The sequence below is a fragment of the Lycium barbarum genome, chromosome 6 (genome assembly GCF_019175385.1).
Source record: "Lycium barbarum isolate Lr01 chromosome 6, ASM1917538v2, whole genome shotgun sequence".
Classification (NCBI taxonomy): domain Eukaryota; kingdom Viridiplantae; phylum Streptophyta; class Magnoliopsida; order Solanales; family Solanaceae; genus Lycium; species Lycium barbarum.
Window position 1 is genome coordinate 115,545,452 of NC_083342.1, and position 17,716 is coordinate 115,563,167.

The 17,716-nt window shown below is 32.7% G+C and overlaps 2 protein-coding genes across 11 annotated transcripts; one reads left to right on the forward strand and one right to left on the reverse strand.

Moving 5' to 3' along the window:
- Window positions 1–6,365: 6,365 nt before the first annotated feature.
- LOC132645697 (AT-hook motif nuclear-localized protein 1-like) lies at window positions 6,366–12,544 on the forward strand. 2 transcript variants are annotated; one of them, XM_060362835.1, is made up of 6 exons: window positions 6,366–6,674; window positions 7,287–7,660; window positions 8,481–8,548; window positions 10,783–10,914; window positions 11,638–11,802; window positions 11,910–12,544. In XM_060362835.1, exons 2-6 carry the CDS (start codon window positions 7,315–7,317, stop codon window positions 12,195–12,197), a joined length of 999 nt encoding a protein of 332 aa, XP_060218818.1. In that variant the 5' UTR covers window positions 6,366–6,674; window positions 7,287–7,314; the 3' UTR covers window positions 12,198–12,544. The 2 variants fall into 2 exon arrangements, with proteins under 2 accessions (XP_060218818.1, XP_060218819.1); XM_060362836.1 differs by lacking the exon at window positions 6,366–6,674 and adding an exon at window positions 6,708–6,855.
- On the reverse strand, window positions 12,213–17,387 carry LOC132645698 (protein cornichon homolog 4-like). Of its 9 annotated transcripts, none has more exons than XR_009584164.1 (6): window positions 17,239–17,387; window positions 15,577–15,758; window positions 15,349–15,471; window positions 15,162–15,217; window positions 14,601–14,681; window positions 12,213–12,249 (listed from the first exon to the last, which is right to left on the reverse strand). XR_009584164.1 is itself a non-coding variant. In XM_060362839.1 (5 exons), exons 1-4 carry the CDS (start codon window positions 17,308–17,310, stop codon window positions 15,190–15,192), a joined length of 405 nt encoding a protein of 134 aa, XP_060218822.1. In that variant the 5' UTR covers window positions 17,311–17,387; the 3' UTR covers window positions 13,347–13,565; window positions 15,162–15,189. The 9 variants fall into 9 exon arrangements, 3 of the variants coding, with proteins under 3 accessions (XP_060218822.1, XP_060218823.1, XP_060218820.1); XR_009584161.1 differs by lacking the exon at window positions 14,601–14,681 and adding an exon at window positions 13,418–13,565 and having other exon boundaries at window positions 15,102–15,217; XR_009584163.1 differs by lacking the exon at window positions 12,213–12,249 and adding an exon at window positions 13,347–13,565.
- Window positions 17,388–17,716: the final 329 nt, after the last annotated feature.

Here is a 17,716-nt window from a genome sequence, read left to right on the forward strand (position 1 = left end):
TCCATATCAAGAGAATAAATATAAATTATTATTTTTAATCACTAATTCAGATCACGTTCAAAAGAAATTAAACATAATATAAATTAAGACTAAAAAGTATTACTCCAGTTTCTAATTACTACTTAGTAGTAAGTACATTCTTTTTTCTCATTACCTTTTATCTTTTTGATTAATTTACTTATATATTTTTTAAATGTTTATTTATTTATTATTCTTTTTTAGCCTCAAGGGCTGACCCAGCCCAACCCTTGAGGCCGGCGGGCCCAAAGAGGCTGGGCTTTTGAGCCTCACTTCTATATGAGCCAAAGAAATCTTAGCCCAACCCTACTTAAATAAAGGGTTGGGTTGGGTCGGTCTCGCGGGCCAAGCCCATATTGACAGCTCTAGTTAAAAGTGTGCGTATGTAAAATTTGATTAATTATTATTGTACTTTGAAGTTCAATTTTCGATTGAAACGAAAGGACTATAATTTACATTTTAAAAGTATTTAACATTAATATAAGTTTATATGTAATTATTATTTTAATTTTAAACTTGATTCTACTTTAAGTGAAATCTTTGTTAATTATTTATTTTCCCAGCATGTACGACACAAAATTACAGGAGAAAATAAAATAACTTTACGTCTAACCAGACGAATAAAAATTGAAAATAGCAAATGATAATTAGTAAACAACATCAACAAATACTAAATAGTATTATAAGAATAATATTTTAATTCAATTATTAAGCCTACATTAAGATAGAATTTGAATGATAGGATAGTTCTTTACGTGTCTATAATAAATTTTTAAGGAAAAATATATTTTAAAACAAGTTTAATAATATTTCCTCAAAAGACTCAAATATATATGAGTATGATTTGTGGGGTCCACTATAATATGATTTGTGGGGTCCACTATAATCTTTTCCATGACATCATTATTTTTAGTAACATAAAAAAAATCCCTAAATTTATCATAATTTACCAAAATGTTTGAGGATTCATAAAGTCATAAAAACTTCAATTAGGCGTAAAGAGATAAAATAAATTCATTTGAGAACTACAAAAAGTTGGTATTATCAAAATCCATGTGGAGTGGTCTCAAAAAAAATGAATGAGAACAAAAAATAAAAAATAAAAATATGCAAGAAAAAGTCAATAAAAAAAGTCACATGTAAGCATCTTATTAGTGTTGTGAGGATGTGAGGACTACAAAAATTCACTATCCTCACTTATATATAGTAGTAATAAGTAGTTTCTCTCTCACATAAAACTACTTCTCCATTCGTTTCGATTTTGTGAACTTATTTCCTTTTAGTTTGTTTTAAAAAACATATACTCCTTCCGGATCAAAAAGAATGTCCACTTAGCCATTTGCACACCCCTTAAGAAAATACTAACTCCTAGAAAAATAGATATAATTTCACTAAACTGACTCTAATTAAATAAATATTGGGATTTGATCACATAGCACTTAATAAGGCAAATCTGAAAAAATAAGATTAATTATTTTTTGATTTGATAAGTGGACGCTCTTTTTTATCCAAAAAAATGGCTAAGTGGACACTCTTTTTTATCAGAAGGGACTAACTTTTTAAATTTAGAAATAATTTAATTTAAGCTTCTTTTTGTTTACATTTGATGAGAAGTCTTTATAATCACACAAATATTATAATATACTTAAAATCCTATAATTTAAAAAAAAAATCTTAAACTTCATATTCACTTAAATAGGTTTACGTAAATTCAAACAGGGAAATATTGAGCGGCGCTAAATGAGTGGGCGTTTGGCCATAAAAATTATTCACTTTTTCCGGAAATTTTTTTCACTTTTTTTATTTTTAGCGTTTGGCCATAAAAATTATTCACTTTTTTCCGGAGTTGTATTCTGGAATACTGAAAACAAGAAAAACTCGTTTTTCAAATTTTTTAAACTTTTTTACACTATATTTCACCAAAAACTATGGTCAAACACAACTCCAACTCCAACTTCAAAAATTTCAAAAAAAGTGAAAAAGTTTTTGGTATTTATGGAAAAACGGGCCCGAATATACTTTTTGTGGCTTAGAGCCCGTTTGGATTGGTTTATAAGCTGTTTTCAGCTTTTTTGAGTGTTTGACTGGCCAGCTTAAAGTCATTTTGTGCTTAAAATAAGCTCAAAAAAATAATTGGGCCCATTTGACTTAACTTATCTAATGCAACTTATAAGCTGAAACAACTTATAAGTCAAAAAATATAAGTTAGACTATCCAATTTTTTTTTTTTAACTTATAAGTTGTTTGCAAAGAGCTTATAAGCATAAGCCCATCCAAACATGCTCTTAGTTGGAAATTGTTATGTCTATCTTCGGACCCCACAGATGCCCAAAATATGAATTTCTTTCACCAACCGATTTATTGTTTTCAACAGCAAAAAGACAATAATTTTGGCTTTTGACTAATGAAGGAAGGAGACTCATATTTCAGCAACATATCGAAGCTGGGCCATGACTTGCCTCAAAGGTCCCGCCAATGCCCCTTTTTCCTTTTTGATTTGTTCCTACCTCAGTATCTTATTTGGATTTTAGCTTGCGCTTGTGACTCAAAAAATAAGTTTGCAAAAAATAATTGAACACAATTTTAGAATACAGTCATATGTTTGACTTAATGAGGAAACACCTTTGAAAAACCTTAACTTGGGCTGTTTATTAGTCCATATAAAATATTTTAGTTTGATTTTGGGAAAACAGTGATAAGTAATAAGCATAAAATTGCGTAAATATGATATCATTAAGGGTGGTCTTGAGTGTTTGTTCTCGCTTAATAAAATCTTTAAAAATGCACTCAACTTCCCCACGACATATGAGTTCTAGTTCTAATGTGCGCATGAGTTAGTTTTGCCTATAAGGCATAAATTTGTGACATTTTAGTAGTTTACAAATTGAAGATAATGTAATGTGATACTTATTGGGTTTTCACTTGTATTGACTGGCTTATTTAATATAAAATATATCATGATCAAATTTAACTATGTTTTTCTAGCAATAGTTTTAGCAACATACACTTCGAATAAATATGTATTGAAAATTATTTTATATGTTATAAGAATGACTTTCCGTAAGGTGGAGGAAAAAGATCTAAATAATTAAATAATACATGCAATTTTTATCAATACATCACAATTTGTAATTAACTTAACATAATATGTAGATTGAATAGTATTAAATCTTGCTCATTTGTCATGACTAGTGAAAACATAGCAACACATGCAACTTTTTGCATATGAAATAGAATTTGTAATTAATTGAGCTGGTTTATTATTTCTGACTGATTGAAATATCCGAACTCCTCCCTAATAAGCAAAACTAATTTAACCCCATAACTTATGTCTAATGGCCATGCCTAATGAACTTTCTTAAGCGAATGATTTTTTTTTAGTAAACAAAATTTCAAGGCCATTCTTTATAGAGTAAAATTATTATTGTAAATCGCCCAGTAATAAAGGAGCTGGTTAGGCCCGATTTGACAGAAGTGATCTCACAATATAGGCATTGAGACACGAGCACAAGCTTTCACAAAAGCTAATTACAAATACTCCACTTGTCTATAATAAAAGTAATCCTTTATATGAAAAATAAGATAATGTAATACATTTAACATGTTAAATTATACTAATAATATAAAATTATTTAGAATTATCAATTTATATAAGTTAAATATTACATTCGAAATTACTAATCTCAATCTGTGAATTATTGATAATTAACTTTTAAATAATCTATCTATTTAAATGCTTTTGTAGATTTACAAAATTTGACCTCTTGAACTTTGCCTCTTAAGACATTGGTAAAAATCTATCCTATATTCTATTAAAAAGTCATTCTTGATTGAACCCGTGACTCAAAGTTGATATAGGGTTTAAAAAAAATGTAAACTACTATGAGGAAAGAATTAAAGTTCCATTGACTATTGGGTTTAAATTTTTTGATTTTCGATCCAATATTAGAAATTGTCATGTAGCGCGTAATTTATGCATTAAGCCACTATGAATTGGATTCGCAAAATCTATGCAATTGAGTACTACCACAATTTTAAGAGAATTATTGCTCTTGCATTAATTTATATCTAAATAAATCTAAGACAATATTGCTACAAATGGCCCACCCTCTTTACACGAGATGTAACTAATTCTTTTCTCATTTACATATTTCTGAAAAATATACTGCGGATTTTATAGGGATTTTTTAGAAGTACATGAAATAGCAATATCATCGACATCCATTTGTTGACATATCGTTCTAAACAATAAAGTATATAACAAATATTAGATTTTACTTGTTGGTGTAATTTTTATTATCTCATTCTTTAGTACTATGTTTTAGTAAATTTTTACAATTTTACATTTAATACAACGTAAATAATTGCGTCGTCAACTTTACTTTTTTACAAGTTTGACAAACCTATGCACGAGTATTTTTTTTTATTCAATTAATGTCATTTTCAATACTACCTATATTAATTATATTCACTATGTTGTACTTTATAGGGTGATAGGTGCGTGTGAGTATTTGTTAGAAAGGTAAAGAGTTGGAGTTGAGCTTCTTTCAAGATTTTATTGAAAGGTAAATTGTTATGTCACGTAGAATTGAAAGGTAAATTTGGACATCTTTGTCAAGTGCAAGAAAAATCTTTGTAATCTAACAGTACAGAAGTTAAAACATAAAAGCTGCAAATAAAGAAATGCAAATTTTTTCGTTGTTTTCATATGGATGACCATATTTAAGAAAATAATTTGGTGGATCCGATTGCATGTCTCCCACGAGTGAGAAATTCACTTCCTCCAAGATAAATAAAGACAGAATTGTGCTGATATTGTTATTCCCTTCTCATTTTATTCATATTGAAAAATTAGTTAGGACCCATTTAATATCAAAGTTTACCTTTTTATTTGGCAGGAGACTATGAAAACATCATCACCTCCTCTTTAATTTTTAATAGTAAGATTAATTTAATACTTCATACTCCCTCCGTTTCAAAATATTTGTCTTCCTTACTAAAAATACAAAATATTTGTCATTTTATTTCATCAAGACAAAATCAAGTAGTTTTTTCTCAGTTTACCCTTGAATTAATTAGTAACATTTAAGAGGTTCTCACCATTGATGGAGTAGATATTTATTGAAGAGAAATTACATGAAATATGTTAATAGGATAAAATAGTCAAAATGTTACCCTTATAAATGCTTTCTTAAGGGGCATGTAAATAAAAAATACGACAAATATTTTGAGACTGAGGAAATAAATATTTACTCATATATCAAACGTCTATTTATTCATTAAATTTTGTGTACGGTAAAGGATTGCTACTTTCACGAAAAGAGTTAATACAGAAAATTGCAATTACTTTAATGTCTATTCAAATTGGAGATTAATCAACTACTCAAATATTAGTGGCAGCATTTAGTAATTAATCAAACACTTCAGGGGCATAAATTTAACATCTCACATATACCATTTCCTTGAAAAAAAGGACAAAGAGTAGGTCAGCTGCAAGAAAAAGGTTGACCGCCCTGACAACCTTTTGGTCCCCTACTTCACTTTTTCAGCTTTAGCTTGTACAAAATTTAATCCAATTTTCAAAAAGAAACTTTATCTTTTTCCCCATATTACCCAAACATACCAACATTTTACCAAAATACCCTTAGCCAATAATCATATGAGGGATTTTTTAATTTCTTTAGTCGGACTTGAAATTCATCTTAATCATATTTCATTTTTTTTTCGTTCTAGTGCAATTAATACTCCCTCCGTCTCACATTATTTGTACACTTTCTCATTTACACGTCTTATAAAAACTAATACTCTCTCGGTCTCATAATAAATATCACTTTAGTCAAATTATTTTATTCTATAATAAGTGTCATTTTAAAAAATTAATAAATAAATTGACTGATTTTTTTCAATTCTATCCTTAGACAATAAAGTAACATCTAAATATTGATTGGAAAAGCCACATAATAACTTGGTATTGTTGAATTTCCAATGTCAAAAGGTTTACTTCTTGTGCATGCTCTAATCACAATATAAAAGTAATTTATTTTTATTATATAGGGTAATTTGGTAAACTTTAATTTCTTAATATGCATGTTTTTTGCTAAAGTGACACTTATTATGGGATAGAGTAAGTATATAGTGGTTCACTTTCTCCCTTTGGCGCCTTTTAAGAACTCATAAATAAAACTATATTTTTACTACATTAGTCTTATCTCTCTCCAAATAATTACATTTTAATCGGTATTGATTATTTTAAAAAAAAAATTAATATTAAAAGTAAAAAAATAAAAAAAATAATTCTACCTTAATTTTGGAACATGATTTATGTAATGTGGGCGCCGGACGGAGAGTGTAGTTTATTGCTTACTAAAATGGAAAAAATATAAGTTGCCTTGTTTTTTCCTTGTGAATTTGCATTGTATTCAGAAATTTGCTTTCCACTTTTTGGTTTTACATGTTGTCTTGAAGTTCTAAAGTGAACTGATTTTGCCCACCTGAAAACTGGTTCTCTTGCTGGGAAACAGCCATTTATTTCATCTTAAAACCACCAAAAGAGAAATTTTTTAAGTTTTAATATCTTTTGGTTTTAACCATTTATTTCTTGTAAAATTTTAATCTGTGAAGGCAGTTTTACGGAGCTTTAGATATTATACAACAGTGTAAGTCAAACTCCAGTACTCTCACTCTTGTCTTTATTAAATCTGTTTTCTAAGACCAGTTACTATATTTCTTGTTAGTTTTCTTGCAAGTTGCAAGCTTTGAGTTTTAAAAATCTCTTGGCTTTTTTGTTTAAACATTAGTTTGGTCTGATCTTTAAAAGCAGCAAGAACATTCTTTCTGGTCTGTACTTTGGTTATTTCTAATTCAAGTCTTGATTTTTGTCAATACAAAATTAAAGGTTCAGAAAATGTTGGTTTTCCAAAAGTCCTATTTTGCTATTATATTATCTCTTCATGTTGTTCTTTCCTTTCCTTTTTTTTTTTTCCTTGGTTTTTCATAAAGTAAAAAATGTTGAATTCCCATCTTGTGTTTTCAACAAGAAAAGAAAACAAAAAGGAAAAACAGTTGTTTCTTTCTTTCTATAGTTTGTTCTTTGAGGCTTTTTTTTTTTTTTTGTGTGTGAGTGTTTCTTGAAATGTGCTTGTTATTTGTGTGGTACAAGGATGTAATCTTGTGTAGATTGTTCAATGTACTTGTTAATTCTGATTTCAAACTGAGTCTCCACTAAACCAAATGTAAGAAAGCTCACTTCTTTTACTTTTTTTTAACAGTTGCAAAGCATTAAAATCTTTTGCAAAAATGGAGTCAAGGGAAGGTATGAATTCTGGAGTAACAGTGATAGCTCCAGAAGCTCCATCAAACTATCATATGGCATCAAGAACTGAATCTACTCCAGTGGCAGCTGGAACATCACAGGTGATTACACCTGCATTAGGTACTGGCATTCCAATGACCTCAGAGAAGAAGAAAAGGGGCAGGCCTAGGAAGTATGGGCCTGATGGGGCAGTGGCAAGGACACTTTCACCTATGCCTATTTCGGCGTCGGCACCACCAACCTCCAGCAACTACTTGTCGGAGAAAGTGAGTGTTGCCCGTCCGGCGTCGGAGAAGAAGCCTCGCAACAAAGTGGGGGCTGAAAATTTAGGTAATGTAGAAAGTTTATGTCTCTGGCTTTAGTGTGTAGTAGTGATGTGTTTTTAGTAGGGACCTGGAATCTTGGAATTTTTAGTTGATATGAGCAGGTTGAAATAATTAGGATATGGAGTACTGCTGGGTTTTTTACACTAATGAAGTTAAAACAATTCCCTGTGGAAACTTGTGCCTTGTGGAGACCTGGGACTTGGATTTGTCCATTTGGCAAGTTAGTGCTAATTATTGTAGTTCCTGGGGGACCATTTTTGTCTGAATTCATGATGGTAGGTGATTCACTGTAGCTTCTATTTTCTTCTTTTCCTGGCTTGATCTACATTTTGCCAAATGAAGATTATGAAACTTGCTTTTATAAACTACTAGTGATTGATTTAGCATTAGTTGATCAAGAGGACAGGATTTGTATGGCCCTTCTGTGACAAACAGATCTATGGTAGATATGTGCGGAACAGGGACCGTGATCTTGATGCTTAGTTTTACCCTTGTTCTTGATGCAAAGAAAAAACATATAATCCGTGTTTTTTTTAATTACTCGATTAGTTTTTTTAAGGTACTCTTTGGTTAGTAGGAAAATATCAAAAAGTTTATTTTTTTTGCATTTCTGCTTTGGTTGCATGTAGTAAGGGTGAATCTTAACAGGAGAACTTTTTTTTGAATAAAATCTTGGCAGGAGAACTTAAGTAGCCTTGTTGAATCAAAGATCTTTTTGGACGCTAATTATTCTTTTTCCGTATTGATTGCTTACCCTTTACTGATATGCTTCCAAATAGCAATGCAATTCTTGTAACTAATCACCTGGATCTCATCTTGTGTAGGTGAATGGATTTCATGTTCCACAGGTGGCAACTTTTTGCCACACATGATTACAGTTGAAGCTGGTGAGGTATGCTTGGTTGAACAAGGCATTTCTTTAACATATAGAAAAGCTTTTATTTGTCTTTCCTTGTGGATATTGCTGCCTTTCCTTCTATCTCATGTGGATGTTTACTGATGAACTATATTTCATTCTTTTTGGGATGGGAAACTCCCTTCGAAGTCATAACTTGCAAAGCTAACCTCAACTTCGTTGCTGTAGAGTTAACAGCTGGCTTTCTGGTTGGGGTTGGGTAATTTAAGGGAAAGTCTAATACGTCTGATTTGTTTTTCCGAGTCAGAGATAGTTACCTGGAAAATTTAATAACATGTTCTCATACTCAGCATTGTCTTTACATCCCAAATCCAATATTGAGGATCAAACAAAATTATTGCACTATCATTAATGACAAATTCAAGGATGAACTGCACAGAATTGATGAAGTGTCCCAACAATAACCAATGACCAGTGAGTAGATGACAGTAAGTCCATAATATTCTTTAAGAGGTATTGGTAGGACACGCGAACATTCAAATGCAAAGGCAAAATCATCACCAACTTACCCTAGTAATCCTGCTATTTCAATTTAGATGATTCTCTTTAACTAGTCAAAAGAAATTTTTCAAGATAAAAAAATCATTGGGCCGAGGGTCTTTTGGAAACAGCCTCTGCCCCTCAAAGGCAGAGGTAAGGTTTGCGTACATCCTACCCTCCCCAAACCCCACTTGTAGGATCACACTGGGTATGTTATGGTTGTTGTTGTTGTATCCATTATCTTATAGAAAAAATAATGTTGTTGTTGTAGCAAGTCAAATTTGAATATGTCTAAGATAATTGGTGGAAGGAGTTAGAAATAGATTGATTATTAAAGAACTACCAGGCCAAGGTTAAAATAATGTGAACAACTCTTAGTTTGTATTAATTTCAGTTTTTGGTTATAAAAGAGTTCTGCTTAAGGAAGGAAATCAAGCAAACAAAAAAGTAAAGTGATCCAGGATACTGGCTGCAGTAATAATTGAAGACTTACCTGACCTCTAGCCTCAATTTAAATTGAGCAACCAACAGTACCAGTATTTCTGTTCTAATCTAGGAGATTTCACATTACTGAGTAGAGGACTGATTGTCCACACATTGGCATTAGCAGTTCTGCTTCTGTAGCTACCATCTGTGTTCAGCTATGTGACCAAGGGTTTGGAGGGAGGGGGAGAGGGAGTGATTGACACATATAGCTAGCATAATAAAGGCTTAGTTGTAACTTTACCAGTTTAAAAAAAAAAAAAATTAAGGCTTTGTTGTTCAACAAGAAATTTAAGTACTCGAAAATGATGTGAATTTTCTAACTCATAAAAAATTATGTGAATTCTCAAACTGGATATTGTTGTTCATGCAGTTATTCTTTTTACGAGTTGATGAACTAAGAAAATCGATTCCTGCATGTTACTATACCCTCACAGTCAACTTATGCTTTTAAATAACCGAGAAATCTCGGAGGGCCAATGGGACACAGTTCGAAACTCAGTGGATAATGGGTGTGGCCCTTTACCCTTCTCCACTTAAATACCAGACTTTTGTTTGTGGCATGGTTCAAAATGTGAGTGCGCCAAACCAGCACATGAGGCGTTGGGCTCTTACCAGTAGACCAAAGCCTTGTGGCTTAACCGTCAACTTATGACTTGATTCATCTGATTCGAAAGCTACATGCCTACCTTCCTACCTTAACTACAGCTACACAGTTTTTTCTTGAATCAAACTCAACATCAAGGTTTTAGTAATTAATCTCTTTCTAGCTTACTTAGAAATTCTGCATGTCTGTGACGTAGGTGTATGATTAGATCACATGTGCCTTCCATCCACTTTTAAACTTAGTTACTTAGCATCGTTAATGCTCTAGCTACTTTAGCTTCGCTGCAAAAAATATTTGACAAATTTTCGGTACTTCAATATAAAGGAGTGATCCTTTTCGTCTATCCATGGGTGATTACTTACATTTATAATCGGTAGGATGTTCTTCAAGAACTACTACAATTGGAGCAACCGTCTTCGCGGTTCTAATAAGCCAGTTTCTGCATATCTATGGGAGTATTACGTTCTAAGCATATACGTTATGCTTTATGCATTAACCTTTTCCATGCAACTAGAGTTGTCTTTTGTAATTAGAATTCCTAACCAGGACTTGTCAACACCGTCCTCTTCTTCTCTGTAGTTTATTTTCTCTGATACTACTCCAAATCAGAAAAATATTTACTCTTTCGTTGGTTGTTTAGGATGTTACCATGAAGATAATCTCATTTTCTCAGCAAGGACCTCGAGCTATTTGCATTATTTCTGCTGTTGGGTTGATATCAAATGTTACTCTACGGCAGCCAAATTCATCAGGGGGAACTTTGACTTATGAGGTTGGTCATTTGAGTGTTCAACATTCAATTACTATTTGCATCACAATCGTGGTGGTTATTAATTTTCTTTATCAACGGCCCACCCTTCTTTGAACTTTGTCGATAATAGAATTGAAATATATGTACTGCAATTCCAGTAGAACTTATCGTACTAGAGATGGATGCATGTTTTACAAGGAAGGGTCCGTATTTTTCTTCTCTTTTCCAACAAATGTCCTACGTGTCTCATTAGATATGCTGAGCCGGCCTTCCTAGAAAATCTTAGCTTATGTAGATAAATTATAATTTACTTCAATAGTCTACTGCAAATAATCTTAGTTTATGCAGAATATATGCTTTACTTCAATAATTTACTCCACTTACTTATTTCAGTTTCTTTAAGTTTCATAAGAAATATGTTTGAATTGAAAGAAACGCCAGTCAAATGGGTGAAAAGAAAAGGAACTTAATAGATACTAGGTAGGATAAAAATGATAAGACAAAAGAAGTTAAATTTTGCAAGAATATCTCATTGTGTCCAAATTGTCGAGAGACAAATTATTGAGTAGCGGAATAGAACGTGCATAAATGAAGCTGAATGGATATTGAGAATCCCGCCGTTAACTTGTTGGTGATTGAGGCGTAGTTAGTGCATTAGGAAAAGAAACGAAAGTTTCATTCCTGCTTGGTGCCCTCCATTGTTTGATGAGTAATAAAAATCCCTTTGCTATTATTGTTGTGTAGGGTCGATTTGAAATCCTTTCTTTGTCTGGATCCTTTACTCCAACAGAGTTTGGGGGTTCTCGTACTAGCAGAACTGGAGGAATGAGCATTTCTTTGGCAAGTCCTGATGGTCGTGTTGTCGGAGGTACACTTGCAGGACTGTTGATAGCTGCTAGTCCTGTCCAGGTAACCTATTTGGGATGACATATTTATACAAGAATTCTAATATTTGGGATGACATATTTATACAAAAAATTTCTGCTCAAGTTCTTTGCTCTTTCAATATATACTAGGTTGTAGTGGGCAGTTTTCTACCAAGCAACCACCAAGAGGTCGCCAAGCCAAAGAAACAGAAAGCAGAACCCAAGGCACTAGCTTATGCAACGGTCTCTCCTGCTGCGCCCCATAGCTCTAATATGGAGCCTAGAAGTTCCAACGCCCACACTGTAAATGTTCCTGGAGCTGGAACTCAAAATGTTATGTCTTCTTCCATTCAACCAAATCACTGGGCTGCTATGCCAGCTGTTCAAGATTCAAGAAAGTCTGCTACAGATATTAACATATCGTTGCAGGGAGAGTAATCTAACTCACATGAATTCATTCCCAGATTCTGAAGCTCTTCACACGTGGTACCTGAATAGTATAACTTGTGTTAGGATAGAATCTGTTATTTCAGCCGAAGAGCATCTATGATTATGGTGTAGTTGCAGATTCTTAGTTGTAGGGAACTGAGTGCTTTACATTTAACACGTTTGGTTAAAAGTTTAAGGTTCGTAGTTACACCCAAATTGAGACTCTTTTGGGTAGTTTCGGAAATATCTTGTATCTCAAATTCTGTATTATTCTGAAAGGCTCTAAGCCTCTAATATTGTGCTAAAATGGAAACGTGTAGGAACTATTGAAAATGTATAATAAGTTTTTAACTTAAGCTTAAATTGAATCCTGAGTTCATTTAAACTATCAAGCCAAATTGATATTAAGCCCAAGTTTTATCAAAGCTTATATGACTTGAGCTTCAGGTTGAACTTGTTTATGTTCTAGACAGTATCAGTTGGTAGTTTTTTCTAGGCTTAATCCATATGCGGCTTCCTAAACTTGCTCCTTTTTTCCATTTTAGCATCTCAACTAAGTGTTATTGCTACTGAACCCCTGAACTCGTTTTCAAGTGTGTCTATCAAATACAATTCGACTTACATAGTATTCCATCTTCAATGTAGCAACATGTTAATATATGATCTAATTTAATTATGCTATCTTTTAATTAAGATTAGCATCAATTGAGAGGAGAAAAAAGAGTAGCTATTAATTAAGATAGCAGTGGAAGAGCAAAATCGACACATCCATGACCTAAAAAATAGCTTATCATGTGTCTAAAATATTCTACGTTCATTTTCCCAGTTTAATTTCTGCTTCTAATAAAAATCAAATTTAAGGGGTTTAATAGATACACTTGAGGACGAGTTCAAGAATTCAATAGAAACAACACTTAATTGAGATGCCAAAATGAAAAAAAGAGACAAGTTTAGGGGGCCGCATACGCATTAAGCCTTTTCTCTAATAGTCTAATGAAGAGAAGAATGAAAAGAAAAGAGTACCAGTAGGTACTATTGAAAAGACTATTTCGAACTAATAATAAGATCTTATCTAAGTAATAAAAAATTACTTTATTTTACTAAAAATAAAAGAAAGATAAAGATAATAACAGTGCTAGTAATAGTAGTAATAAAAGATAAAGATAATAATAGTGCTAGTAATAGTAGTAATAATCTATGTCAATATGTTTTCCCAAGTTGAAGACAACCAGTTATTTCCTTAGATGATTAATTCTCTAGGCCATCCAATCACCATCATTGTCAGAAAAAATGGCTCATTACTGAGAAAACACACACAAGGCCAGCTCCAACATACAAGTGACCAAAGTATCTCACTTCCATCAGTTCATAGAGAACCTGAGAGAAAGTAGAAAAAAGGATTTAGAAAATAACTCCACAGGTTAATGCCGCAGATGATTAGGTCCTTTATAATTGTAGTTCCCAAAATTGCCAAAAGGTCCTTTACAAGTGTAGCTCCCAGAAATGGAAAAATAAAAAAATGTAATACATCTTAATCAAGTTAGCAGCTCAAGACATAAATAATAAAATCCTAAATGGCTAAACGGTCTGTTTTTCTCCCATGTTTCTTTTGGTAGGTTCTAAGTCATCCACTAATAAGCTATTAAATGTTATGATTGGAGTGTTAACTGTTAAGGCATCTAAGGAAAAATAAAAAATAGTTCTTCGGCTCTAAGAGATGTAATTGGTTGGGTGATACTTTCGCTGGATAAAGTGTAATTGGAGGGGTAACATAGCAACAATGAGCATGCGCAACAAAAACTAGCTTTGCATAAATTGCGATTTATCCTGATTTGCAACTGATTGGCAAGGTCCAAGTACATTTGTACAATTACTTGATCATTGTTGCAACAGTTAGGATAGATGTGTCGGAAGGATACCCTTCTTTTGGACAATTAGAAATTTGTAATTTGATCCATAACTATAAAGCAGGTCGTGCTTAGAGCAAATGCCAGATTTACCATAAGTCAAAGGCCTAATGGCATAGGCTAACTAGCTTTCCTAAGAATCAATTATTTATACTAATGCAAGTGAGAGAATTAGAGCTCTAATAATTTTGTTCATTCTCTTGTGCTTCAAACAGAGGACAAGGAAACCATTTTGGTCCAACACTATCCCATAGTATGCGACCGAACATGACCAAATAAAAACTAAACTGTCCCAAGGAACTTTAACTCCAAAAATATTCTGACAGAAACTGAGCACCATTTGAACAGGTAATTCAAGGGATCAAGTAAAAGTTACTTAATAGAATCAATAATTTGATTTAGAAAGATTTGAAGTATACTTGCTTTGCATGTAAAGAAATAGCTTATTTAGAAAAGTGTTCCATCACTTGTTGCATAATGATACAGATGAAAGTTTGAAACTTGCCTAATACAAGTACAAAAATCTAGACCATGACTTAAAGCTCATCCATCATGAGTTCCAGAAAATATGCATCTGCAGTAGTACCTACGATTCACATAAAACATCATTATATGAGTTAAGAACATTTCTTCTGTGTTTATGTAGCATGGTTAACAATAGTTGGAAACTTTACACCAAGACAAAGGAAAAAAAGAAGTTGAAGGACAAGTAGAGCCACCATATCATTTTTTATTTTAGGAAGTGTCAATGAGAGTCTGGAAAAGTGAATGCGTCTGGTTTGAAGAGGTAACTATACTCCATCTTTTGCACAGTAAAAAGTTAAAATCTAAAATGATCTCACGTGAAACCAAAATACTAGTTGAAGATATGAGGATATATTACATCTACAAACAAAAAATTTAAAAGCAACTAAGAGAACTTGAAGAGGAAGAGCTCTTGTGAGAGCCAATTACTAGTTATATGAAGAGAAAGATAGACATGTTGGACAGGTTGAAGGAAACACACCAAGTTGATGTCCATCTTTTTCTTTGCAAATGCTATACAACAGAGAGGGAACTAGAAAACCTCGGTGAGATCAGCAATTCCGCATTCTTCATTCGGCCACAATGCTCCAGATCATACTATAATCACATACAGAATTAGACAAACAGATGAGGAAAATTAGGTTTGCAAGTAGCTAAAAAAGGGTAACAGCTTGTACAAAAATAGAAAGAAAAAAAACCACAGGAACAGCTCGTCATTGACACCATACCAGATTATAGAAAAGACGAGGACTATCCCGAGGTATCCAAGCTTATACAAACGAATCTTTTTTTCCCATGGTAGCTGATTGAAAATCTCAGTTACATCTAGCAAGTGGCGACGATCAGTATAGCTAATCAAAAGGTTAACATCTTTTGTCAGACCATTTTGTGATGCCATTGACAAAAAACAGCAGGAAGAGGTTAGCAGTCCAACATACTTTATTTAAAATACTTACACTTTGACATCATAATATAAGTACGGGAGACAGATCAGACACATTAACCAATGACCCATCACAAGATGTAGGAAGCATAGTGCTCCTTGAAGAATAAATTCTGGAACCACAAGTCTGTTAATCTCGGATGCTGAATCATAAGGGTTGACATAATCACTTTCAAGGTCCGCCAAGGACATGACCTGCAGTAAATAAATCCAAGCGCTATATTTACTGTCCCTAAAAATTATGAACAGAAAAGAACAATAGAAAGGAAAGCACTGGGTAGAAAAATGTGAGCAGCTAATGATTCAAGGTTAACAACATCTTGCCCAGGAACTTTGACCGGTAGATTCAACTAGACATATTAGTCGCATATCGATTTCCAGGTCAATTGATACAAGAAGATAAGACCAGAAGAGCTACAAATCTAACTTACACCATCATCATCCATGAAAAGAAAGAAAAAACTCATTAAGTCGTAATGCGATTTTCTTGATTGACATGCCTTTTTAAGCTTCTCATGTTACCCTCTCTTCAAAAAAAAAAAATACGGTCCGAGGATCTTTCAGTTTATTTATTTGACAATAAAGTCGTAATGTTAATTATAGTAAGGGACTCTTTACACTGCAGTTAAATTAGGCAAAATCAGTATGACGCTTATGTATCCGATACATATGTTTTCGGCAAGTACTATTGACACTTGTAGCAGAAACCTCAGAACTGATTGGTTATTCATTGATTTTCAGAATTCCTTTCCTGGTCAATTCAATGATTGTAGAAAGAGAAGCAAACATGAAGTATTCAGAAAACACGTAAAAGAATGTGGTGGGCGTTTATGGCAATTCTGTGATACTAGAAATCCAACATAATCAATCACCCTTTTTGGTGCCAATTTGAATTACTAATAATAAGTAATAACGGCTCATTCAAGTCTTAGTTCAGAAGAAAACTGAAATTCAATAGATGCTCCCACAAAAAGGAAGATTGTTGAACCTTTTCGACGACAATGAATGCTATGACCACAGCACAGAGATTATTCAATGGCAAATCTAATTTGGAAAGCCTTTATTTGGACAGTTGATTGTAAAAGCAATTTTAGTATAGTCAAGTTCTCAGCCTTTTCCCAGTGGCTCGAGCCACCTTATGCTAGGGGCTGTCAATTGACAACCTTTTGCTGGAAAATTACACTGTTCAGCTAGGTCAAATTTTTAGTTTTATGTACAGTGTATAGTATGTCGGCTCCCCTTATTTTTCACGTGTGTCTATTTTTTTATATTTTGACACCCCTCGGTGAAATTCATGCCTTTGCCATTGGCTACCCTGGCTCTAATAAATCAAATACTGAAAAATAGTAACAAAAGTTTAATTGGTTAAACACACAAACGAGTTAGAATTACACCATTAATACTTGGAGACATAAACAACTATAGTAATATAAGGAGTATAGCTCTAGATAATTTGCAAGTCCATAAGTTAAATTTGGACTTTCATCACCGCATACTGTACCCATAAATCAGTGAAAAATACTTCCCATTACATTTTCCCCTTTCTAGAAGCTTCAAAGAACAAAATTATCATCCTATCCAATTTCAAAAACTTTAAAAGCAAAAGGATTTATCAAATAGGGAATATTAATTAAAATAGAGAAAAGGGTAAATGCAAAATGATATTTATATTAACCTGGTAGAGAACTATGGCGAGAACAGCGACGAGAAGGAAGAAGGAAAGAAGCCATGAGAGTAGATCGCCCATGGCTCCTTCTCTACTTTCTTGAAACTAAAATATGATTGTTTTTAATCAAAATTATAGGTTTATTTTGGTCTTTCAAAATATAGAGCCTTTTGGATGGCCTATGCCTCTGAACTGTTCAAGCTTATAAGCTAAAAAAAAAAAAAAAAATATTGGGATAGTCTAAGAGCCCGTTTGGATTGGCTTATAGGTTGTTTATAAGTTTTTTTTAATGTTTGGCTGGTCAGCTTAAAGTCATTTTGTGCTTAAAATAAGCTCAAAAAAATAATTGGGCCAATTTGACTTAATTTATCTAAAACAGCTTATAAGTCAAAAAAAAAATAAGTTAGGCTATCCCAATTTATTTATTTTAGCTTATAAGTTGTTTGGCTTATAAGCTATTTTCAGCTTATAAGTTGCTTTAGATAAG